This window comes from Myotis daubentonii, chromosome 11, assembly GCF_963259705.1.
Source record: "Myotis daubentonii chromosome 11, mMyoDau2.1, whole genome shotgun sequence".
Taxonomy (NCBI): Eukaryota; Metazoa; Chordata; class Mammalia; order Chiroptera; family Vespertilionidae; genus Myotis; species Myotis daubentonii.
In genome coordinates, this window is record NC_081850.1 from 79,572,336 (window position 1) to 79,596,630 (window position 24,295).

The window sequence follows — 24,295 nt, forward strand, 5'->3', positions numbered from 1 at the left end:
GTGAGCCTGTGGCCGGTGCGCTGCCCCCCAGGCGGGGCAGGAAGCGGCCGGGGGCTTCCCACCACCGACGCCAGCCCCCTCCAGCCTCGGTCCCAGCAGCCAGGCCCTCGGGTTCTCTCTCGCTTTTTTAATGTCGAAATAAACTTCTTACAAATGACCGGGCGCCTGTGCGCGCGCAGCGCTTCTTAACCACCCTGTTCCCCTCTGGGGACTCGGCCTCCCTCCGTCCCCGCGAGGAGCCTTCATGCCCCTCCTTCCCGGCGGCGCTGCGGCCCGGGCAGGGGTCTTCCTCCCTCTCCAGTGCGGCGAGCTCGCTGCCCCCTCCCCCCTCCATCTGGTTCCCGGCCGCTCCCAGCCTGTCCCCGGGGCCGGGGTGGGGGGTCAGGGCCGGGCGCTCGCTGCGGCCGAGCTGGGGCCGCGGTGCCCTCGCTGAGCCGGCTCATCTGGCCGCAACAAGGGCGCCGGCAGCTGGTGACCGGCCGCCGGGCGCGGGGCCGACAGATGGGCTCCGAGGCGACTCCCCTCTCAGCCCCTCCGCCCCGCGCCCGGGCGACGTTGGGGCTCGGGCCGCTCGCGGACGCCCAGGTGGCTCCGGTCCCGCGAGGGTAGGACTCCAGGAACTTTCACTGGGAACCGGACGCCCCAGCGGGTACCCCACTTCCGCCTCTCCCTCCACCCTAGTAAGTGGGGGATGAGCCGCAGAGAGGACCTGGGGGAAGGGGCTTCGCTCTCAGCCAGACTCTAGGCCTCCAGTTCAGGGTCAAAGGGCTGAGGCCACCTCCCGGGGCCGTTCCCTCTCCAGGGAGCGGGGGAGGCGGCGGGGGTGCCCCGCTCCCACCTGCAGCTCACGCGCCCAGGACCGGAGACACGCCCAGGGCTGGGAGGTTTGGGGGCTCAACATCCTGAGGCCCTTCACTTGGTGGCATGGTCGCGCCCGGAGGACTGCCTGGTGGTGGAGAGCTGGGGGCAGCTTAACCTCCACCCACACGGCCCTGCGGCGTTGACTCCCTACCCCCCCCCCCACACCCTCACACCCGAGTTCCCTTTCGGGGGCCGGTGAGGGTATTATTCTAATTTTGCAAAATGCACAGCAGCTAATTAAGTCAAGGAGCCCTGGCTTTGGGGTTCTTTTGCATGTGAATGGGGGCGGTAAATCCCCAGCCCGGCTGCGGCGGGCGCGGGGACTGTGCCCGGCTCGGGGTTAATGAAGTGGGAAAGGAGTCTCTCAGAGCCTCGTGCAAACAAAACCCCCGCGCCACAAACCCCGCCGAAGCCCTGCGCGGACGGACTTAAACCCAGGGGATAAGTGCTTCAAATTAATCTCATTGAATAAGAATGAGACCAAACAAAACTCTCTAAAATCATATTAAAAATCTATCAAAGGACAGCGCGCACTGGTGTGCTTCTCGTTTTGTGGAAGTGGGGGCGGCGGCCGGGGCGGCGCCCTCCGTCTCCCGCCGGCCCGCAGACACCGCCGCGCCATGTAATTGTCCTTGTACCTCGGAGGCGCTCACGCCTCACACTAATGAAGAACAAGCCTCCCCGACAAGTTTCCAATTACTCTGCTTTACATTGTCCTGCGCTCCCCACCGGCAATAACGTCACGGCCTTCGCGGCGAGGCGGGCTCGGCTCCGGCTCCGGCTCCGGCTCCGGCTCCGGCTCCGTACAAGCTGGGACTGGGTTCTGTTCCCAACCCACATTTGAAATAAAAAAGTGTGCTCGCCCCACCTCCTCCCAGCAGGCAGGACAGTGAGAGGCACCCAGAAGCCTTCCCTCTGCCCCCCTCCCAGGCTCCTGCCCGCCACCCCCAACCCCCCATAAGCCTAGACTGACAACCGGGAGGGGCAACAGGGTTGGAAAGCTGAGGAGCTGATCTGAAGGGTGCCCCGTGCCCCCCCCCCCCGAGTGGCCTACGGTGGGACAGGTGACAGGTAATGTCCATGCAACGACGTGGCAAGATGAGTGACGCGCCCTTCCCCGCGGGGCGCCTTCTCCGGTGGAAAAGCCTCCGTTCTGTCTCGGGGAAGGGAGGCTGACTTCGTGGCTCCCACAGCTTCCCTTGAGGGGCTGAAGTGCTAAATAGCACGGCCACTAGCAGCTTGGAATAGGCGTGCCTTTAGGGGTTCTCGTGTACTCCCCTCTCCCCTCATCTCGCCTCCCTTCACTGTGGGGAGAAAGGAGTGTCCCAACGCCCGCCCTTCGCGGGTTCGCTCGGCTCTAAGCCCCCAAGTGGAAGATGCTGCTCCGATTGCGTCAGCTGGGCTCCGGCCCTCTCCCCAGGGCTCTCGCCCTTCAGTGCCAGATCGGCCCCTCTGGTGTGAGGCCTTGCAGGGTCGCAGGGTCCAGGACCCGAGGGTGGCATTAAAACCACACTCCACGGGCCCATGAGGGAGGAAGACTTTAGGCCGCAACACCAGGAAACACTGCAATCCCCCCTGGCCTGAAATAGGAGGGGCAGGTAAGTTTGGGAAATTAGAGGGAAGAAAAGGTACAATGGAGAAGGCTCACATGTGAGTATGTGCAGTGGAATTAGGTCAAAGCTTTGCCTAATTGATGCCTGAACTGTATAATCTGGCAGGAGCTGTAATGAGACAGAGATTTCTCTTAAGGTTACTTACATTTAGGGAATAATAAGCCTCAATCTGCTAAATCCGTGTTTCTTTATTAACTGGGGGTAACAGACGGATTCACTCTGACAAGAAACCCTCACCTAAGTGTTAGCAAATGGAGTGTAAGTTTTGATCTTGGAATTTAGTCACTTATACACTCTGCACGTTTCTGGCACTTCCTCCCCCAGGAGTGCAGAGCTCTCTGGCTCCCCCCTTTCCCTTTTCGTGGGAAAAGAGAGTCAGGTTTCTTTGATGGTCCCCATCACTGGCGCTAATCCTGTTTCTCACACAGCTGGGTTCTGTCTATAGTGTGATCCCTCCTTTTCTCATCCAAATCATGTGAACCTTCACGCATCAGAATAAAAGGGCAGCTCTGCCCACCGTCCTGGCGTGTGCTGCGGGCCTGAGGATTACCACGGGGTCGGCAGCTCTGGGGGGCCCTGCTCTCCCTCCTGCGGAACCGGTGCCTGCACAGGGGCAGAAGCCGGCCGGCCCTCCGTGGTGCCCACCTTGCCACTCTCAGGAGCCTCCTGGCCAGTCAGTCACGTGGGTCTGGAGGGCCTGCTGCAGTGGGGCCCCCGCAGCACCACAGGAACTGGGGGGCGGACAGTGGAAGGAGAGCGGACAGCAGGCCGGACAGAGGTGGTTGGCTTTACCCCTCATCCTCCTCGGACCCCTTGGAGTCACCCGTGTCCAAATCTTACATTTATTGAGAAATCAATACACCGAGGGGTCCTCTTTCAAACCTCCCAGAAAACACGGGGGAGGGGCAGCTGAGGCTGGGCCACAACAGAGACCCCGACTTCTGCAGACAAGATGGAACTCGAAGGGGGGAAGGGCAGGACCTCAGTGCCTTTTGACTTCAAAGGCAAATCAGCCCAGAGTCTTCGTGGACGTGAAGGGCGAGCACTGCGTGTGACCCTGGCGCGGAGCGGGCGGCCTGTGGACAGGAGCCTGGAGTCTGCTGACCCACCAAAACCCTCCTGGTCCCCACAAAGCCTTTGGACATCGACAAAGTGGTTGGATAAATATTTTTTATTCTTTTACAAATTTAAATCCAGATCTTAAAACGTTTACAAAATGCATGCAATACAGGGGTAAATGTGGACTTCTTCAGGTCAGCGCGAAGGCAGGTCACAGCCTGCCGGCTGACGCAGCACCGGGTCTCAAATGGGGGGGGGGCCACTGGCTCTGCGTGAGGATGCGTGGGCAGCGATAGGGCAAGCAGAGCAGGTCTACGGGTAGATACAGGCTAACTGGCTAAGCTACACTGTGCTGCCTGGGCCCCACACCCGGGGGAGGGCTGTGGGCTGTCAGGGGAAGGCGCACTGGGAGATCGGTAAGACAGGACGTGGGCCGGGCCGTGGCAGCAGTTTGAAAACACTTTCTGGGAAGTCCTGTCCCTCGGTGAGCCTTTCTGGGTTTCTTTCTGTTTCATGGGGGCACTTTTTCTTTTTCCCACGGCCCGGGCTGGGTGAGGGCCTCAGACGTCGCTGGAGCTGCTGGCGCTGCTCGGCTCGCCCGGCTCGTCGCCCGGTTCGGCCTGTCTGCTTTGCTTCCTGGCCTTGGCACCGCCCGCCTCCAGCCCACTTGCGTACTCCGAGCGCAAGGCCTCGGCAAGGTGCTGCTGCTGGGCCCTCCTGCGGTCAGGCCTGAGGAACAGGAACGGCAGAGGGAGAGAAGCGTGGTTATTGCCCGCTCCTGCTGCACAGGCTGAGCAGCTGGTTCCGAGCGGAGCCGCCATGCTGCCTGCAGCCAGTCCCTCCCCTGCTCGTTTCGATATTCTGTGCTCCGCAAGATTAGACACGGCAACGGCAGATTCTCATGAAAGTGGCAAAGTAGCACGGCATCTTTAAAAGTGAGCCTTTGTTCTGTGTTGTTTTCCGGGAGAAAAAGCACGCTACACACTCACACTCTGACGGCAAACAAGGCGTCCGATGCAGCAGCTCGCCAGAGGACAGGGAAACCACCAGAAACTCCCCCACCTCAGGGACTGCAGAGCCCGGCCCGCCCTGACCCACCTGGGAAAGGCCAAGGCTGAGCATCCATCTCAGACGCCGAGTCTTAGCACAGGCAGACCAGACCTTGGGGATGTTTAGGGCTCAGCCCTAGGCCACTGCGATGAAGCGGGTGGTAATCTTTGCCGATGGAGGGTCCTGCCTCCGTGTGTAGAACACCCATCTGTGATGCCCCATAAAGGAAGCCCCAATAAGCAGAGCATGCCAGGACTGCTTTCAAAGGCCTCCCCCTCAGACCAGAGGGGAAATTTGTAGAAGTTCAATGGTACACAGGAAAAATAATTATGCAAATTAATATGCATATTAAAATAATTATGTAAAATAAGGTTTCCTAATTTGGGACTTAAACCAAAACAGCAGCAGCACCGTTACCACTGAACCCACACCACTGAAGTGGCAGTGTCTTTGGGGAACACCATTTCTTGGGGTGCTTACAAGAGGCAGATGTTGCTTTCGACTACTTATATTTGCAACGTTTTTTTTTTCGCTGTAATAATTGGAGGATAGGTCAGACTAACCTCGTCAAAATAAATACAACAGAACTCCTTTAAAACCCCCAAATTAAAACCAGGACTGAGCAGATGGAAGCAGCTCTGGTAGCCAAACACCAGGTTAACCAGGCACACCCAGTCACAGCACTAGATGTAGGGTTCCGGCCGGGGCCTGCGACAGCCAGACAACAGTGTCCACTCAGGAGACACGCAAAGGCAACCTGCGCTGGGAGGAGCGAGGGACTGAGGAAGGGGATGCGTGGGCCCCGTGCTGCAGGGCTGGGGTGAGAGGCAGCCAGGGAAGCGCTCTCTGGGTTCTGTGTTGTCTCATACAATCTGCTCGACGAGGCAGGGAAGGCGATCCACCAATTTCACAAAGAAACTCAGACCTGAGGAGGGTGAGTAACTTGCCCAAGACTGTCTCGCTCTAAGTGCAGAAGCCATGATGCGAACAGCCAGGTGGTCCAGGACGCACCATCGGGTGTGGCAGGAGGGTCTAGCTCTATCACGGTGACAAAGGACCATGATGTGATGGGGGAGGGGTGTGTGAGGGGGGTCTTTTGCGGTCGCACAGAAACGTCTCAGTGGATGATGGGGCAGATGAAGGAGCAGGGGTGGGGGGAGGGTGAAGGAGACACGGAACGCATGCCCAGGCTTTGGGTGCCCCACAGGAAAAGGGGGATGATGCTCACAGCACAGCTCCGAGGGCTTTGCAAGGATCAAGTAAAACAAGACACAGAGGTGTTAGCTGGTGGCTGGCACGTGGGCTGCGGTCAGTCCAGTGAAAATGAGGAAGCCGAGGTTCAGGGATGCTAAGTGACTCCCCAAGGCCACACAGCAGCCAGACTGACCCTGTGCCGATGCATTCCCCGTCCCCGCAGGGCCATGGCTGTGAGCCCGGGACCCTGCCCTGCCCTGTGGGGACTGACCCTCCCGGGGGGACGCCCCACCTCCGGGGGCTGGTGTGGGTTTGGCAGCACAGGAGACAGGCCGCCGCCGGCTGAGCACCGAGCTCCCCGAACTGAAGGCTGCCATGCCGGGCGCAGGGTATTTTTAGTTGGGTGACATGACAGACGGAGTGAAGGTGTGACAGGAAGGCGTGCTTGTTCTTCCCCCTTGTTTGAACCAGGCACTCACAATGTGTATAATTTTAAGTGTAACAACCAGAGTTTCAAAATATGCAAAATTTCAGTCAAAATAGACTCCCCAGCATAAGCTCCTCCACTCACCTCAGCGACGGCTCCTGTCAGAGCTGAAGCAAAGGAAAGAACCAGAATCTATCCAGTGGTTGATACACTAATGTGCAAGGAGCAGGCTCAGGCTGCGGCTGGGCTGGTGCCCAGCGGACAGTGCCAAGGCCACACCCGCGTGCGTGACCCGGGGGCGGGGCCACAGTCACACACACACCCACACGCCACTGGGTGGGAGTGAGGGGGGTGGCCAGGGCACAGGGACAGCCAGCAGGGACCTTCAGGCCCGCACTGCAGAGCGATGTGAGCAGCAGGTCGGAGATGGCCCTGCTGCCCCTGAGGTCATGACCTCAGAACTTCCTCCCAGTCACTGCACAGCTGACCTTGAAGAGCATGGGGTTGGGCGCCGACCCCTGCGCATGCGCCAGTTCCCAGCTGTGGGTGGGAAACACAGTTCTGCCTTGGACACCACGGTGTGACTTACACAGGGAGCCACATCGACGTGGCCTGCAGTTCAGACCGAGTTGTTCAAGGTCAACAGTACTTGGAAGGTGGGACCCAAACCCAAACTCGGAGGCTCTGGGTCTCAGAGGAGGGAGCCTCGGGTTCCACCTGCAGGGCCACCCCGGTGGGACCCACTCTCCCCCCCTCCCTCAGCAGCTGTCTCTCCCTTGTTCTGAGGCCGAGTGCTGGGAAGGCCAAGTGCAGATGGAAGATGAAACGTCCTAAGCCCAAGCACAGGGAGGGCGCACGCGGGCACCCTTCTCCTGGCAAGCTGTCCTCCCAGGAACCTGCCAGCTTCCTTGCCCTCCTCGCCCCCAAATACCCAAACCCTCCAATGGGCTTCCTGAGCATCCACCCGCCCGCACGGCGTTACCAGGCAACAGATCAGCTCATCTGACCACAGGAAAGCCCTGGCAGTGGAGGCTGAGCGACCCCCTCGCTAGCCGAGCCCCTCACTCCCCTCTGGCTGGCTGGCCCAGCAGGGCAGGCAGATGCCCCTCCCGGTGAGCCAGGAAGTCAGTTCGCCTGCAGATAAGAGGGGGGGGGGCTCGGCAAAGAGCCGCTCGCTGCCGGCGTTGGTAATGGCACTGTGTGGCAGAGTGGGATTCTTAATTTTATTCCTGCATTTCCAGGCCTATCCACATCTCCTTTACGCTTTAGGGTCATACGCGGAAGTGCCTCCGCAGCCTTGCGTTTAGAAAGAGTCACAGAGCCGGGCCGGCAGGGCCCAGTGGTTCAGCATCAACCCACGAACCAGGAGGCCACAGTTCGATTCCTGGTCAGGGCACAGGCCCCGGTGTGGGCTTGGTCACCACCACAGGGACAGCCTCTGGCATCACTCCTGAGCTCAGAAAGGAGCCAGGCGTGTGGGGCAGATGAGAGGGGACAGGGCAGCGGCTGCGAGGCGGAGGGTCAGGACTGGAGCGGAACTGCAGCGAGGGGACAGCGGGAGCGTCATACTCGCTGCTGATTTCTGAAGCGGCGCCAACTGGAGGGTCCAGGCAAGGACCAGCTAACGGAGCGCTGGGCGCTGCCCTGATGCCCACATTGGTCCGCCGGGCCGGCCCCACCTCCAGACCCGGTGCTCTGAGGGCTCCAACAGCGAGCACCGTCCCCAGCGTCCACCCAGGAGGGGCGGCTGGCTCCGGCTCTGTCGTCAGCCCCGACTGCTTGACTGAGCACAGCCTGGGCTCCCGCTGTCTGCAGGTGACCCAGGTGTGCAGGAGGCGCAGGGTCACCCTGAGAGCCCTCTAATCGCCTCATTAGCCGGCGGGGACGCGGGGTGCTTGTTCCAGGAGGCAGAGCTGGCAACTGCACGGCGTCAGAGAGAAAGGTGGCGGGAACAAAAGGCCACACGTACCAGCTGCGCGTGCACAGCTGTAACAACACCAGAGCCTGTCGGGGGACCTGGCGCGGAGGGAGTGAAAGCTCGGTGCCGAAGGGAAAGGAGCGAGGCCCCACTGCGGCCTGCGCCCGCACGGCCACCTGCGCGGACCGCCTGTGAACGCAGCCATCAACGAGGACGCAGCCCTGAGACCATCTGTGCGGGGCGTTCCCACCAGGGGACCCAGCCACCTCCCACAACACTCTTCCTGGCCCTGTCCTGTCTGGACACTGCTCCTGAGCACAAATGCCCCAAAGACACGATCCAGCGTGGACTCCTGGTCCCTCGTGCTGTCCCCTCGCAGAGGCCAGGACATGCTCCTGTCTACAGCCTGAGTGGCTCACCAGACTCTGTTCCCACGTTAGCGATCCATCCCAACTCCCTTTAAAGCAGAGGCCCCCCGCCAGCACCTCCCCGCCTCCTGTGTGGAGGACACCCCGACATCTGCTCTGAGGACCACATGCTTTTAAGTTCCCGGGGAGGGACCTGGGTCATGATTGGGGGACTTGGTAGTCAAGTTCATGATCATGTCCGTCTCACACTTGGTGATTTCCAACTTGACTGAACCAAGGCCTCCTGGTTGGGGCCTGGGCAGGTGTTTCTGTACAGCTCCCAGCAGCTCTGGGAGAAGATTCTGTCCCCTGCTCACAGGACACGCCCATCTGTCCCGAGCGCTACTCCTGGCCCCAGCTGTGTGCTCTGCTCTTCAGACGAAGGCTGGGTGACCTGTCCCGACCGCTCAGCTCTGCGTCCTGTGGGCTGGTCCCAGGCCTCCTCCGCCTGCTAAGTTGAGGGTCATCAGAGCACAGCAGGAAGGAGAGGTGGGAGGGGGGTTTGTCTGCGGACACAGTGGCTGCAAAGCATGGTGCAGCTGCTTGCTCTAGAAGTCCAGGTGACGCTGAGGGGCCAAGCGCTACCAGCCACGAAGATGGGTTGGGAAGCTACGGAAAGAGACCGATTCAAGGAGGCCGAAGGTTCCGGTGGAGAACGCGGCTCTGGAACCGCGTAGCGGGTCTACACGAACGAACCCCTGGGTGCCCAGGTGGCTTCGTCCAGGCCTGATCTCGTTTACAGGATAACTGGCTCCACAGAATCAAGGAAACTGTCCCTGGGCCAGGTTCCAGCTCTGCCTTCAGCCGAGGCAGTGATATTAGGAGGCTGTAAGTGCCCCTAAAGCTGGCAGGCCAGCTGCTTCCAGGCCAGAGGGCGTCATTGCGGGAGGTGCTGCGCAGCTTCCCGGCACTGGGCTCGGCGGACGGTCTGTGGGCAAGGCTGTTCGGGAAGGAAAGTTCCCACGCGGAGACTGACGGCTACCTGACTCTTCTATTCCTGGGACAGGTGGGCGCGAGGAAGGCTTGGGGGGAAAGAACGCTGTGTCGTCCTACAAATACGTGCTCCGTGCGTCCCCGGCCCAGACACCTGCTGATGCTCTACACTCACCCTCTGCTCTGAGCCCCAGGACAACACCGCGAGGCTCCGGCTCCCCGTGTGAGAGCTGAGGGGATGGGGGCCCACAGAGGCCGAGTCTCTCATCCAAGGGCACGCACATGGTCAGTAATCCAACCTAGACCCCCACGTCGGTGTTTAGAAACAAGGGGAGGAGCAAGGGCACAGATGTCTCAAACCCCGAGGTGTGTGCAACACAGTAACTCCTCCTCGTTACTTAACAGTTACCAACGAGTGCGGGTGAGAAGCAGAGAGTGACATAGCCGGGGTTCCAGAGACCAGAGGCCCCAAAACGGAGCTTTGTGACAAGCACCTGTGGCCCTTCAGAACGTCTGGGGAGTCAGGTTTGGAGGACGGTCACGTGCGTTAGAGACCACCCTGCAAGGACAGCCCTGGAGGTAACAGGTCGGAGGTGCCTGGCGGGGCTCGGGGTGTGGCTGTGCTGTGACCAGGCTGAGGGCGGCCCCGTGCCTCTGCTGGTGACCACAGGCTGCGGAGCACTGACCACGCACGCCCAGGCCTGGGAAGCACGGAGGGGTAAGAGACCCTCATTTTAAACTGCCTGCCTGTTTGACAAATCAGCAACTACCAGGTAACACTTTAGCGAGCTGGTTTGAAAAAAGTTATACCAATAAATAAAACTGTATTTCTTTTAAGTGTCGCCGACAATTCAGATTTTTGTTCTGCTACTAATTTTACGAGGAGGGAACTGAGAATAGGGGAGCGAAATGCTTGAGTAACCGGTGAGGATGATGGCCGTCTCTAAGCACCACGGCCAGAAGACAAGGGCATCGGGGGCGTAAGGCCACTTAGTGGCTACAAACTAAAGCACCCGTGAGAAATGGTGCTTTTTGTATTTTATAATTATCGCATCAGCTCGCTCCGATGGGGGCAGACAGCAGACGCCTGGCAGGCTGTCACCACAACACCCAGGCCGCAGGGCCCACCCGTTTCTCTCTCTCTTCCTGAACCGTTTTCCAGAGCGTTGGGCAGATGAGACCTGGGCTGGCCCACTGTGCCTGAACACGTTCTGCTCATGTGAAACAGCCCAACTCCGCTCCCTCACGGAGAGGGTGCTGGCTCTCAGCGTCTCCGGGGCAGACACAAGCTCTGGAAGGAATGTTAGCTTCGCTTCTCAGGACCTGCTGATCCACATGCTTCAAACCCAGAACTGCCTTTGCCGGGAGGGAACCGCTGTTTGCGCCGGATGCTGCCGGGGGCCAGTATTTCAGCACAGCGCCAGCTCCCCGTGTGCGTGTATAGGTGTGCGGGGCGGGGCTGTTTTGACAGGGGTGTGTAGGTGTCAGAAGAGGTTTTGTGTCCTTCAGGACTGAGGACTGGGAAGCAGACAGACACCTGGTGATTAAGATCGCATATGGGGATATTAACCATTGGTTTTCTCTTCCTGAGAAGTGGTCAAGGAAAGGCATAGAGACGAGATAAAACTTCCCTCTGTCACTGCATGGAAATGCCCGATAACCCCCAGCTACCCACCTGCCCTTCTGCACAGAAACCTGGGCTGGTAACAGGGAGGAGGATCCGCCAACAGCTGCAGGTCCGGCTCACAGGCATCAGAGGTCTGAGAGAACACATGTCGTCTGGGCAGGCGACACCAGAGAGTGGACTGCGGACAGCGTGGAGAACGGGGTGCTATTATCTCATCGCCCACACAAAACAGAAGGACCCCTCTCTATCGGGACAGATGGGTTTCATGGGAGACGCCACAGCTCAGAACAGTCACTGGTCACAGCCCAGGCTCTGCACTCTGTAGGTTTAGCGGACTTTGCTGTCCGGTCCTCAGAGCAGCACTGGCACTTCCCTGAGCCCTGACGGAGGTGCGGACAATCTGTCAGGTTTCTGCCGCCGCTCGCTCCGACTGCAATTATACGGTCCATGTGCAGATCAGCTGCAAAGTCATTCTTCCACCGGGAGTGACAAGGTTCCCCCAATAAAAAAGGTACCCACTGGATCCGAGTGCCGTCTGCATGGGCAAGGCAGGGCAGGGGTGGGAGGATGTAAGGAGAGCGGAGAGAAATGCCCTCAAGAGAAGGGCACAACCACGGGAAAAGCGCCGTAACCGAGTGGTGACATGGCAAGAACAGAGAGCTGTATTGTCACGGCGCCGTAATCCCGTGACACACTGCTGTCACTCACCGCCGCTCCCCGCCTCGCCAGCCAGACATCAAAGGCTGCCCCATACCATCTTACACGCTCTTTATCGGCTAATCAGCCCATTCTTCCCTGAAGAAAGCCTGTAAAATCCCCACGCAGGGGCACCGCCGTCCTGGTGCCCATCTGCCAGGAGGGTCGGCAGAGCAGGCAGTGCGCTCCCTCCCCAGCGGCTTCTGAAGGTAAAGACAATGCTGGCTCCAAGCCCCTCCCAGGCCTCCGGCCTCTGCCCTGCCCTCCAGGGTCTGGGTGGGAGCTGAGGACATGCCAGTCTGGAAAGCGGCTGCCTGGATAACACTTGCTAATGACACTGCAGTCACAGAGGAGTCACCTGTGACAATGGAATGCCGGGCTCCACTGAGATGCAGGGAGAGCAACTCACAAAATGTGCTTCTGACCAGTCTCACCTGGCAGGTCTCCTCCCACCTTCTGAGAGTGTCAACGTCCAGAGGTGGTGTCAGGGTGGCCAGGTCACTCTCGCAGTGCAGGCCTCGTGGCTTTGTCACATGCTCAGAACCGGAGTTAATAAGCGCAGACACCAGCTACCCCGAACCCAAAGACAGGGGCAGCCTCTGGTGCACCGAGCCCGGCCCGCACAGCCGGCACCCGGCGCCCCGCCTGGGGGAGACAGGGCAGCGCAGCGCTGCAGCGTGTGGAGAAGCGCCCGCCTCAGACACTGTCCTGCACGAGTGGGAGCTGGTAACGAAGGAAGCAACAGCTTCGTAACAACTCCAACGCTGGAACTGGAATCAGGCAGAATCTTACCCGTTATGCAAGCCTGTGGATGCCCAGCCCCTGCTCAGATCAAGCCGGAGGTTCCAGAGTCTTAACCCTCCGGTTTCCAGCTCTGGGTCCTACGGGGCCTCGTGTATGGCCCTTTATGGTCCAAAAGGAAATTCACACGTAATTTCTCATTCTGGTTCTCAAGACAATCTTGTCAAGTAGCTAAAAACTGAGACTTCCTTTTCCCCTTTGTCACCGAGGAAATGGAGGCAAAACAGGGCCCAGAGCTCACAAGTGCACACCAGACGGGGCTGGACCTGTGGCCCACGTCCCGTGACTCCAAGACCAACGGTCACGCCCCACGCCGGTGGCCCTTCTCCCCGCCATTTCACGCCAGAGAAACTGGGCCCTGACAAGGCTGATGCCGCCACCAGCCTCGCGGTGACACTGTCCTGGAGCGTGCTGGAGAGGGTGCTGCCTGCAGGCTCGCCACTAGACAGAGAGCACGTGGATTGGGGCATTTGCAATTAATGTGCAAAACTAAGGCGACACAATGCCAACTACCTGTCCAGAGCACTCAAGGGTTCTTGGTGCCCACACATCTGTGCAATGTGTCTTCCACTAACAGGCCGCAGGAGCAATAATGCCAACCACCCAAACTCCCTGCGGACTCGCCTCCACTCCTGGTATCTCCAGCACTGGTTCTGGCCAGGGCTGGGCCAGCCGCTGGAGGGACATGGCCGAGAAAAGAAGTCACACTGTCCTTGCGGAGGGACCTCCTGATGTGTGAAGATGGGCTCAGGGCCCAGCGCCCCCAGGCCGCGCTCCTCACTGACTCTCCTCTCCCAGCTTCCGAGGGAGGGAGTCACTGTGCTCACCTCAGGAGCGCTCAGCACTGGAGCGGCACTTCAGCACCGAGGACAGCGGCACGGGCCGGAGCCTGCCTGGGGGAGGGCCGCCTGCCTAGCTCACCCCTCACTGCTCAGCTCACTGGGAGGGTGCGCCACCAGGTCCAACTTCAGGGAACCCACCAGGGGTCTTGGAACAAGCCCAGGCTTTCCAGGGAGGAGCTCCGACGGTGGTAAGTCCCCAGTTACTCCACACAAGCAGTGAAGTCAGCAACAGGTTTGTCTTGCTGCTCCCGCCCATCGGGACCTGACTGAAGACACCACTAAATTTCTGCCAGTGCCTTAAAAATGTTACAATTAGGTATTTTATCCTCTCACTCCAAGCACTTATTAAATTGAGAGAAGGACAGACACTGGTGATGACTTACCATGAAAATCAAAGAGGGCAGGTTACACAGAATGCCAGCAGCGCCCGGCCCAGCTCACCACTGTGAACTGGATGTAGCTCTCCATACCCATCAGACTTTGGGCCACTCGTCCCAGGACGAATTCTGTGCACCTTACCTTTTCACGTTCACTTTCCTCTTCTTCACAGTTGAGCCACCAAGGTTTTGGGGGGCGTCTCTCAGCCCGAAGCTCTTAGCCACATGGCCCAGGTGGAGCAATCGGATGTGGAAGATGTGCTTCAACGACCGGGGGTAGGTCGCGTAGGCGCGGATGAAGGACTGCAGGGCTGCCAGAAAAATGAAGGGGAGGAAGGCAGTCAGGGCGGGTCCTGAGGGCTGCACGCACCCCAGCCAAAGGCTGTCCTGGGCAGGGCATCTTGCCAGGCCACAGCCAGCAGTACAATATACATAGCAATGTCAATCTACACTTGCATGCTTCTTAATTCTTCAGAAACAAACAAAAACCCTCCAACAACAACCCTATAGGCTCCAATCATCACTTGAATAAACCCAATTTAACTTCAGACTTGGCTGTGTGGCACTAGTAGCTCCGGAGGGCAGGGCCCGTTTCTGCATGAGTCCCAGGGCCTGGCACACACAATGAGCGTAGACGTTGTTGCAAGTGCTGCCTCCACCACAAGCCCCGCCTCCAGCTCCCCAATCCAGAGGAGTCACTGGCACCACTTCATCCAGGACTCAGGGGATTTTAAAACCAAATTCATTCTCAAGTATCCAGGACTGACACTGCGCAAAGAATGTGCAAAGGAAATGAAACAGAATTTTTTATTGGTTTTCTTTCCCTTTTTTTTTTTTAGAAAGAGGAAGGGGGAGACAAACACTGATGTGAGAAAGAAACATCGATTGGCCACCTTCTGCATGCACCCCGACTGAGGATCGAACCCACAACCTGGACGTGTGCCCTGACTGGGAATTGAACTGCCACCTTTTGCTGTACAGATGGCGCTCCAACCAACTAAGCCACTTGGCCAGGGTGTGAAGCATAAATTTTAAAGGAGAAAGAAAAGGATTAAATTTCTAAAACAGTCCACAAAACAGCTCACCCCTTGAGGACTGCTAACGGCTTAGAGATGATCATCAGACATTCTATCATGAAAGTTTCCGTCCTACTCTGAAGTGTAGGAAGTGGTCCCGTCCTAGACCCGGACTGGGTGACTCAGTCCCAGGAGGGCGGAGCTCTGGCCACCTCCACTCACACCCCTTGGAGGAAAGATTTCCCCTTGAATATCTGCAGTAACAATGAAAACGGAGTGTCTGCCCTTTCCCACGGGCAGGGCAGGGCAGGTGGGGTTGCTCTTAAAGCGTCCCTGGCCATCGCTGCTCACTGTACCTCCCAGCCAGTCTCCTGCCACCAGAGCCCAGAGGGCATGCCTGGGGGAGGCGGGCACTGAACAGCAGCCTCCCTTGCCGGCGTGCCGAGCCACTGGACTGGCAAGTTTGCCGGCAGCTTAACCGTAATATCCCAGCAGCACCCGGGACTGGCGTTTATGAACAGTAATAAAAAGTGTCATTTTAGCAGATCAGCTCCGGGAAGGTCCTGGGAATCCATCAAAGCTCTATTTACTGAGCAAAGTGAACTCCTTTTCCCAATCGATGAGAAATAATAACCAAGGCAACTCCTCTGCACCCCTCTCTAAGTCTGTGCTTACTCCCCTTTTTCATATCTGGGGACTGGCTGCTTTTTCAAAGAAAACCTCCAACGCTTCCAATGGCTCCTGCTGCCTGGAGGGTTCTGACAGCCGGCTCGACACAGAGCCACAGATCCCGTCCTCAGAGAGCACAGCACACACCTGCCCGGCCCGGGAGCCCAGCCTCTTCTCCCCCCTCCCCCCAGCCCCCAACATGGACTCGTCTGAGAAACCAGACTGAAGCCCAGCCAATGAACGGCGCTTTCCAAGCCTACACCCAACCGCTGGCTCAGGCCTACTCCCCCTGCCCTGTCCTCCGCTGAGCAGGCCAACCCCCCCTTCCGCCTGCTCCCCGTTCCTCCTCGCCCCACACCGACCCCAAGAGCCTCTGCCCAGGAGACGTAGGGGCCGCAGCTTTACATGGATGCTGAGTTTGCCCAGAAGTGGCGGGAGGTGGTCTCCTGGGACCAGTGGCCAGGCACTATTTTGCACATTTTTTCTGAACCTCCCTGTCCTCAAGGCCCCCGTCTCACTGGGGACGGGGACAGCTGGTCGTCCTCATACCCTAGTGTGGGTGCCCACGTGTGGGTGATTCAGAGAAGCTGGCAGTTCGGGGGGCATGGCAGCCTCGTGAGGGCCTTCTGAGGGGCCATGCCAAGACTGTAGAGTGAACGGGCTGTGGGGCCAGGACAAGCGGAGAGCAGAGAGGGAAGGAAAGCAGACATTTACTTGGGACGAGGGAGGAAGCTGTGGCCAGAGTGGGAGCACTCCACAGTCCCCGAGTCCCGGCTCAGAGCCAGATGGCTGATGAATTAGGGGAAACCTATGTTAAAGTACCCTGCACGGACATTTTTGCCCCTTTTCATAGACTGACATTTATTCCTGCATCTGATCAGGAAAGATGGGGTCTTATGGACGCTTAGGATCAAGGAGGCAGCAGGGAGCCAAGTCCAGCCTGGCCCCAGAGGAGCACCTGTCTGTCCAGAGTACAGGCACACACACCTCCCGCCCTGACATCACTGCGACCACCACTCAAAGGGGGAGGGGCGGGACGGGGCACGGCTTGGTACCCTCCTCTGAGGGACAAAGGCCTGGCCTGGCCTGGCCTGCCTCTGACCCACTGCGGGGAGTGGCTGACCTGCCCCAGTGCCTGGGACTGTCCTGACTCTGAGAAGATCCCTTCCAAGTCAAACATAAACTCCTGCACACAGCATCCCTTGCTCTTCAGGGAGGCCTGGGGGGTGGGGGTGGGGGTGGGGGTGGGGGTGCAAACCGCAGAAGTGGGAATTTGCAGGGAAAGGATTCCACTTACGAGTCTGGAGCTCAAACTTTCGTTACCACTATATTTGCCATTTGAATCTCTAGTTAAAAAGATGCAAGAAATGAAGGAAAAAGGGGTTAGTGCTTCTGGAAACTGACAACAATTACTGCTGGTTATGAACAGTGACTGGGTCAGAAAATTCGAAAGGAAAACAAACGCGTACGTGGCCCAGTTTCCAACTAGTTTTCTGCCACAAAGGCAAAAGCCAGCTGCTTGGGTAATTATTCATGAGGTGGGTTCTGAAAAGGCATAAAGGGAGGCATGTCAGGAGTGGGGTTTTGCATATGCAAAAGACTGAAATGCAAAAGATAGCATCACTTATGGGGTGTGGTAGCTGGCCCCATGTTGTAAATTCAACATGTTTGCAGTGCAATTACGTGTATGTCCCCCAACCCTCCGAACGCAGTCCTCAGTGACAGAAGAGATAGGAAGAGCAAAGAGCTGGATGCCTGAAGGGGTGACGGAGACTCGCCACATGCAGTCTGTCCCAGGCCACATGAAACTGGTGTGGAAATCAATTAGCCGATAAGAACAAAGATACATTTATTTCCTTCCTGGGATGAAATGGATGGGGAGTGGCCCCACTCCAACTGCCTTTTAAAGGAAGACAAGTACCTGTTTGCTTCTTGGTGTTAACAAGGTCAATGGTAATGACGAGAAGACACAAAACCACATTCCCTAAGGATGAGTTACCGTAACAGTCACTCCTATGCCCCAGACACCTCAAGTAGTTCTGGTCTCGCCAGAAAACTGCAAACACCTGTGGTCTGGCTTACTGCTTTCACTGCAGTGTGCCTTACACCTGCCATTCTGCAGCAGCGCCTCGCCACGTGCAGCGCAGCAAGCTGAGTCTGCCTAACTGACTGCACATACCCGAACTCTGCAAAGCCGCTAAGCTAGGTTCTTTGGAAACTCCTTAGGAACTGTTGGACTCGCTTCAGGGAAATGCCAAGACTGTCTTTAGGCCAGTACCAGACCCCAGGCTGGAAGGATGCATGCTGATCCATTCAGCGGGGATGGGGCGAATACTGGGACTTCACCTTCACCTGTGCAGCTGGCCTGCTCTCTGAGTGCGAAGGCCCATGACAGGCACTCCGTGATACTGTCTGGCTGACCTCATTTACCAGCTCCATCCTGACGGCCATGGTCGCCCTGCGGCCCGTCCCCCAGCTTTCACCTTTGCCCCCAAATCCATTCTTTTGAAGCCCCTGTGAGGCCACACACAGCGCTGCCCCTAGCCCCCCGACAGCTCCATCCGATGCAGGGTGACCCAGGCCCTCGCTGTGATCTGCGTCTGCCCCCAGCCCACACGCGGGCTGCCTTCCTGAGCCCCGCTGCCGGGAACCCCGCCAGGGGCCTGGCCTCTGAGTTTTTGCTGTGACCTTCACAACAGCGCTCACTCTGACGCGTTTACAACGCACCCTGCCTGCCACCCCTTCGCAGCCCGTCTTCTGCTCCATGTCTTACATACTTCGGATCACCTTCTCATAGACTGATTTGTGTGTAATTTACTTGTTATGTTCATTGTACTCACTGTCACCCTCCCGCTGGAATGTCAGAAAGGTAAGGATTTTTGTCTGGTTTGATCCGACGTATCCCAAGCACCCAGAACAGTGCCCAACTCAACAGATATTTGTTAAATGATTTTAAAAAGAAATTTCGATTTATAAAAAGAAAGGATGTCATGGTGATCGTACACAGTAAGTCCTCATTCAACGTCGTGGATAGGTTCTGCGGCTTTAAGCAAAACGACATATAACAAAAATGGCTTTGTCACAGCCTTAGTGATATGAACAAGAGTTGAGTTCTTGCAGCATCTCATCAACATTTTAACAAAACAATGTTGGACAAACGATGTTATCTGAGGACCTGCTGTATTGGTAAGCCAGCCAGGCATTTTCCCTCAAAACAGTTGCTCAGTGGTTAGTGTTGGCCCCAGCACCAAAGGGTCTCAGGTTCGATTCCTGATCAAGGGCACGTATCTGGGTTACAGGTTTGATCCCTGGTCCCCAGTTGGGGTGCATTCAAGAGGCAACCAACAGATGCGTCTCTCTCACATCGATGTCCCTCTCCCTCTCTCTCCCCCGCTCCTGCCCGATCCCACTCTCTAAAATATCCTTGTGTAAAGATGAACAAAACAGACAGAAAGCCAGCAGGGAACTATCCAGAACTGTGGCCTCCCAACGTGGAGGAAGTCACACTGGCCCAGGTCACACGGGCCTCCACCCAGAAGCCGCCAGCCCTCTGCTCCGTTCCGCACCTTCTGCTTGGTGCTCCCAGGAGACAACTTATCCCATAAATGGTCTGAATATTCAATTCATGCCCGACTCTTCCGTAAACGCCCTAAGAATTGGGTTCTTTCTCATCTTTCATTGTACCTTTAAACAGGCGATGCTGAGGTCGAATACCGCCAGCCCGCACTTCACCTCTGATTTCCATCTCTACAGGTATTTCTACTGACAGGTCAGATCTCTCCTAGCCAGTTTTCAAAGGAGAAAAATGGATCGCTAAGCCCCACGCTGCTGGGTCAAAGCTCTAGTCGTGATGTAAGCCGAGATAAAGCCTCATTTGTGCAAACCACACGGAAGAATGAAATTAACATTTAATATCACTGTAAAGCCTTCCGTGCCTGCCTCCCAACCCCGCAGCATTAGGGAGATTGAAGGCTTTGGCTGGTGAGCAGAGATGCCTGTTTGGCCTCTCGACCTGTCTGTCGGGTGTGCGGGCGGAGGTGAGCACACGCTCTCTGCTGGGCGGGCCACCCACAAGCACCTGGAGACGGACTGACCTCTCTTTGCCCAGGCGACCGTCCCCTCGCAGGAGTGCACGTAATCCTCAAACACCGTCTGCAAGACTGTGGCTCGCTCTTGGGTTTCCTGGGGGCCAACAGCCTGGGGTTGCTGGGAGGGTGATGGGAGGATTAAGGAGAGACAGTCAGAGGCAGGAATAATGAAGCAGTTTATAACAGATTTAATAACAGTAAAATCACACAGTAACCACGTTGGGGCCAACAGGGTAATCCTCTCAATATTACCAGGGAAAAGGGGCTATGAAGATGTTAAAGTCGGGCAAAGACAAGGGTGGCTTTGTGACGGAGCAGACCCGGTCTGTTTGTTTGTTTATTTACTTACTAACTTTTCTTCCTGGCCTCTTATCACTCACGTTCAAATTGAAAGTCCACTGGAGACACTCTGGAATTTTCCAGGTCCAATTCGGGCATTTAAAACACCAATGAAGCAAAGTTGTTCTCAAATGACTCTTGTACCTCCTCCAGAGGCCCCAGATCTTCCCCTCCCTCCTCTGGGCGAGCTCCCGGGAGCTGCCTGAACTTCACCCCACCCTGGATTCCAGAGAGCACGTCCTCACCCCCAGGCCGTTCAGATCATTCCTTCAGCCCACCATGCTGAGCTCCCAGGAACCTGTTAAGGCATGGGCTGTCTCAGCAAACTGTTCCCTATAAGAAACCGCATCTGTATGCATTGAAAGACCCTACAAAGGGGATGCGTTAATAAAATACTTTCATCCTTAAACCATCGCAAAGATTTCCATTCCTTGTCGCCTCCCCCGCCCCCACCCCAATGAGTGTTTTGTTTCTTACACATCTTAAAACACACACGCAGGCTTGAAGGAGAAACCGAGATGCAAAAGAACACGTTGTGCAGCCCCATGTGGCTAACACGTTGACTCTTTGAATGGGGAGATCAGCCTCTGCTGCACACTCCCCGCGAGTCACGGGGGAGACGAGGCGGCCCAGCTCATGGTCCCTCTGACCCCGCAGAGGACCGGAGCGCCTGGCCGGCTGCCGGCCTGCCCCAGACGCTGAGCCTCTCGCTTCGAGGGCTACCAGGGAGGAACAAAGGGAGAGAAGAAAAGCCCCCTTCTTTCGGATCGACGTTCACCTCTGTATTAAGAGAGACTGAACACCCTGAAAATGTTTTTAGTTGAATCAGATCATCCCTGCTACCTGTTTGGCTGATGACAGCCTAGCTGATTTCACAGTACATGGCCCCCTAAGGGCATCCTCCGCTCAAATGTCAGGAGAAAAGTCACTCCGGAGCCGTGTTACGAAAGTGGACATTTGCTGTTGTCATTAACAAGGATTTTTTCAGCCGCTTAACTGATGTGAAATGCAAACTTTCAGTGCTGCCCTCCTTTCGTTAAGCCACCTCCGCAGCGCGACTGTCACCTTCCTCGCGTTTTCTTAAAGAGACGAATGTGAAATTAGCGAGGATGCCCTTTCCCCTGGCGGACAGAATCCTCTGTTATTAAAAAGTAAAGCACTTTAATAATGAAAACTTTTCCCTCTTTTTCCTGTGTTTTAACTGTTTAAAATTAATGAGAAGGGCAGAATGGCTGTCAAAGCGATATTGAAAGCCGGGCAGCCAGGACCGAATAAGCACAAAAATCCCTCCAGAGTGTTAAATAAACAGACTCAGCCTCCGAATCCCTCTGTTGGTTATTGTATACATTCTGTAACAGCTCTCAGAATAGATCTGAGAGCCAGGGAGGCAGAGAGGGTTCAGAATTCCAATAAAGGCCTCAAATTAAAGACAGCCTGGTGCGAATTCCAGGAGAAAATTAAAGAGACCTCAAGCTTAAGTGACAGGTGACTTGCTTCTGTGACACAACTGTCAGGGGACTTAGTGATAATATGGCAATATATTACAAAGGGCTTTTCTTATTCCACCCTTTAGGTTTCAAAATGAGGCATCTTTTTTTCCCAACCCCCAAAAAATTACATATACACACACATATAAAAATGTGAGTGTGTATACAAGTGGAATACGTAGAAAGAGGCATTAAAACTGGGTTCACACGTCTGAAATGATGAGGTCAGTTTTAGTAAAAATGAGGAGTTAGTGGCAGAAAATATACTTTGGAAAAAGCATGCCTTGCTACCCCCACCCGTTCCCAGAAATACTCTATTTTAAAATTGCCCCTCCTGAGAGTGAGTGAGGCACTTCTCAGTTGTCTTTTGGGGAGGACAGTCTAAATTTAAACTGAAGACAGGGGGCAGAGTGACACAGTGCGGCTCAGCCCAGACAGGTAAGCTGCTCCCCTAATGAGGGTGGGTCAGGCCCCGAGGGCACGTGAGCCCCACAGGACGCTCTGGCACCTCGAAGGCACCAATTCCGAGCTGGCTAATGAAGCCAGCCGGCAACGAGTGGACCGAGGCCGTTTGGAAAGACACGTTTCCAACAGCTGCATGCACTCAGGCCCTCTGTCTGGGAGACCCTGCTGATCTGGAGAGAACAGGCGATCAAAGGGCACGCTGCAAGGGCTGGTGATCTTATTTTAATTTCAATGTCTTTCGAGGCCAGTGACAGGTTTTTGTTAGAATAAGTTTACAGGCCTATTTCACAGGACAAAAAATCTCACAGGAACGTGACCGCTTTGAAGACTGAAGATAACAATCCCACGCTTATCAAGAAACAACAGATGAGTTGCAGATAACTGCACCCAATTGTTGTTGTAAAAGTGTTAAGTGGGAGCAGTAGTGGGGAGAGTGGCTTTTCGGAGGGAAGCATGTGTCTTGATATTGCTAACTTCTAAAGCATTTTAAAACTAAATGGAAAGATTTTGTTTTAATCACTTTATTGCCAAGCTGAGTTTTATTCCCTAGAAACTTCTGAGTGCTTCCCAGAAAAGTTGAAAGATCAAATGTATTCTCTTTGTAGGTGGGTGAACTCCTACACCCGGGCGCGGCTATATATATTTTATATGCCTAAAAATGAAATATACATTTTACAGATGCTTCCCTGGTTTGCTTTCTGTTCACAAGAGCCCAGAAACATACATGCCAAAGGGACATTTACAACGGACTTCAACCAGGCGAGTGGGGAGGGCAGTGTAGTGAGCCGCCCGGCTACGTGTAGGCAAGGTCCGTCCCCTGGGCCCACTCCTACCTGCCAGCACTGGCCGTGCTGCCCAGCTGAGAACAGCCAACAAGACGCACTGCACTATGGCAACTACAACTAAAAGCCGGACCCAGCCTCCACTATATTCCTCCTGCTGTTCACAACACTGTCAGGCTGTGTATCCACGTGATCACGAGTAATATTATCAACTTAGTTTATTTGTTCTTTGTCCTCTGAATTCAAGCTAAAATGGGTCAAACAGTCAGGTTTTCATCAACAGGACGCCTAGAACCCAGCAAGAGTAGTTTCATTTTCTAAGTTAACCGGGTGTTTTGGTGTCAATGAATGCCCACCCTTGCCTAGCACTTTTCTTTCTAAAAACAAAGACCATCAAACCTTAAAAATATCAAAACACTCCATCAGGGCAGGAGCTTGGGGTGTAGAGTGTGTGCAGGGAGCTCTATGCCTTGACTCATTTAAACCTCCTGACCGCCCTACGAGATGGGCACTCGGGTTCTCCCCATTTTACAGATGGAAAAACCAAGGCTGGGAGAGGCTAACTGGCCCCCAGTGCAGAACCACTAGCTGTGAAGCAAGGACTCACACCCAACTGTGCAACCCTGGGCCTAGCCCCTCTGGGCCCAGCAGGCTTCAGGGCTGGCCTCGAGCCCAGGCACAGGCTGGAGGAAAACCTGACTGCAAGGCCACAGCGGGGGAATGCTAGGAAAGGGCCCCGTGTCCTGAGGAGCAGAGGGCACCGCAGCTGCGCTGCTCCTCCTTTGGGGAACATCCTGAAGGAGGCCCCACAATGCGCCCCACGACCCGGGCTGACACCTCCACCAGGGCCGGCGCAGAGCGTCTCCGTGAAGAGGGGCTGAGTGGACCTTCCTGTCTCAGCTGCGGCCTCACCGCTTTGCTCCCATTTCCGAGGAGCAGGCAGATGCTAACCTGCCGCTCCTGGTGCCACGGCAGAAGGCTTGGTGTCACTGCGGGGCTCTGATGCCACATCTGCTATGAACTGATGTGACAACATGACAATGATGAGGAAGAACCACAGCAATAATAACCAAATGCCCTTTGGTAGCGGTGCCGGGGTTTGGGCTATTTCTTACTCGATCCTCCAGCGTCCTCATGAGAAGAAACCACCGTCATCTTTACTTCGAAGAAACTAAGGACTAGAAGGGCCAGCAGTGCCCAGTCACACCGCTGAGAAGGGGGACCAGGAGTGACCTGAGGCCACGCTCCGAACCACTCTGCCCCACGGCCCCCTCAAACAGCTCCCCCGGGGCCCTGCACAGCCCGCAGAGCTCTCCGGGGCCACCAGGAAAGTTGTGGAGGCAATAAAAACCCTAACTAGAACCTGCAATCGCTCCAGAAGAGCAGAGGCGTCAAGACCAGGCGTGCCCTTGTCACTGTCTTGATTGTACACTCTTAGGAAGGGGGTCCCAGTCCACTGTGCTGGGAGGTTTGCCATGAAACATCGCCTCAAACAGCTTGTTGATCAGCTGAGTCTTTAATCACTTTTCTTACTCACAGGGAGCCTTGTTGTGTACCATTTATTGACCAATTTTCACTTCTATAAGAATGGTTTCCATGACCTATATAAAAAGGAATGCAGTTCCATTTTCCTGGTTTGGTTAC

The 24,295-nt window shown here is 56.2% G+C and overlaps 1 protein-coding gene across 1 annotated transcript in view; it reads right to left on the reverse strand.

The window, feature by feature from the left end:
* Positions 1-3,627: 3,627 nt before the first annotated feature.
* Positions 3,628-24,295, reverse strand: part of DDX31 (DEAD-box helicase 31) — a 58,885-nt gene continuing 38,217 nt past the window's right edge. The window contains 4 exon segments of the mRNA XM_059658387.1: positions 3,628-4,145; positions 4,148-4,262; positions 13,948-14,116; positions 19,585-19,696. Of these exon segments, the coding sequence (XP_059514370.1) occupies positions 3,924-4,145; positions 4,148-4,262; positions 13,948-14,116; positions 19,585-19,696 (618 nt within the window). The 3' untranslated portion in view covers positions 3,628-3,923.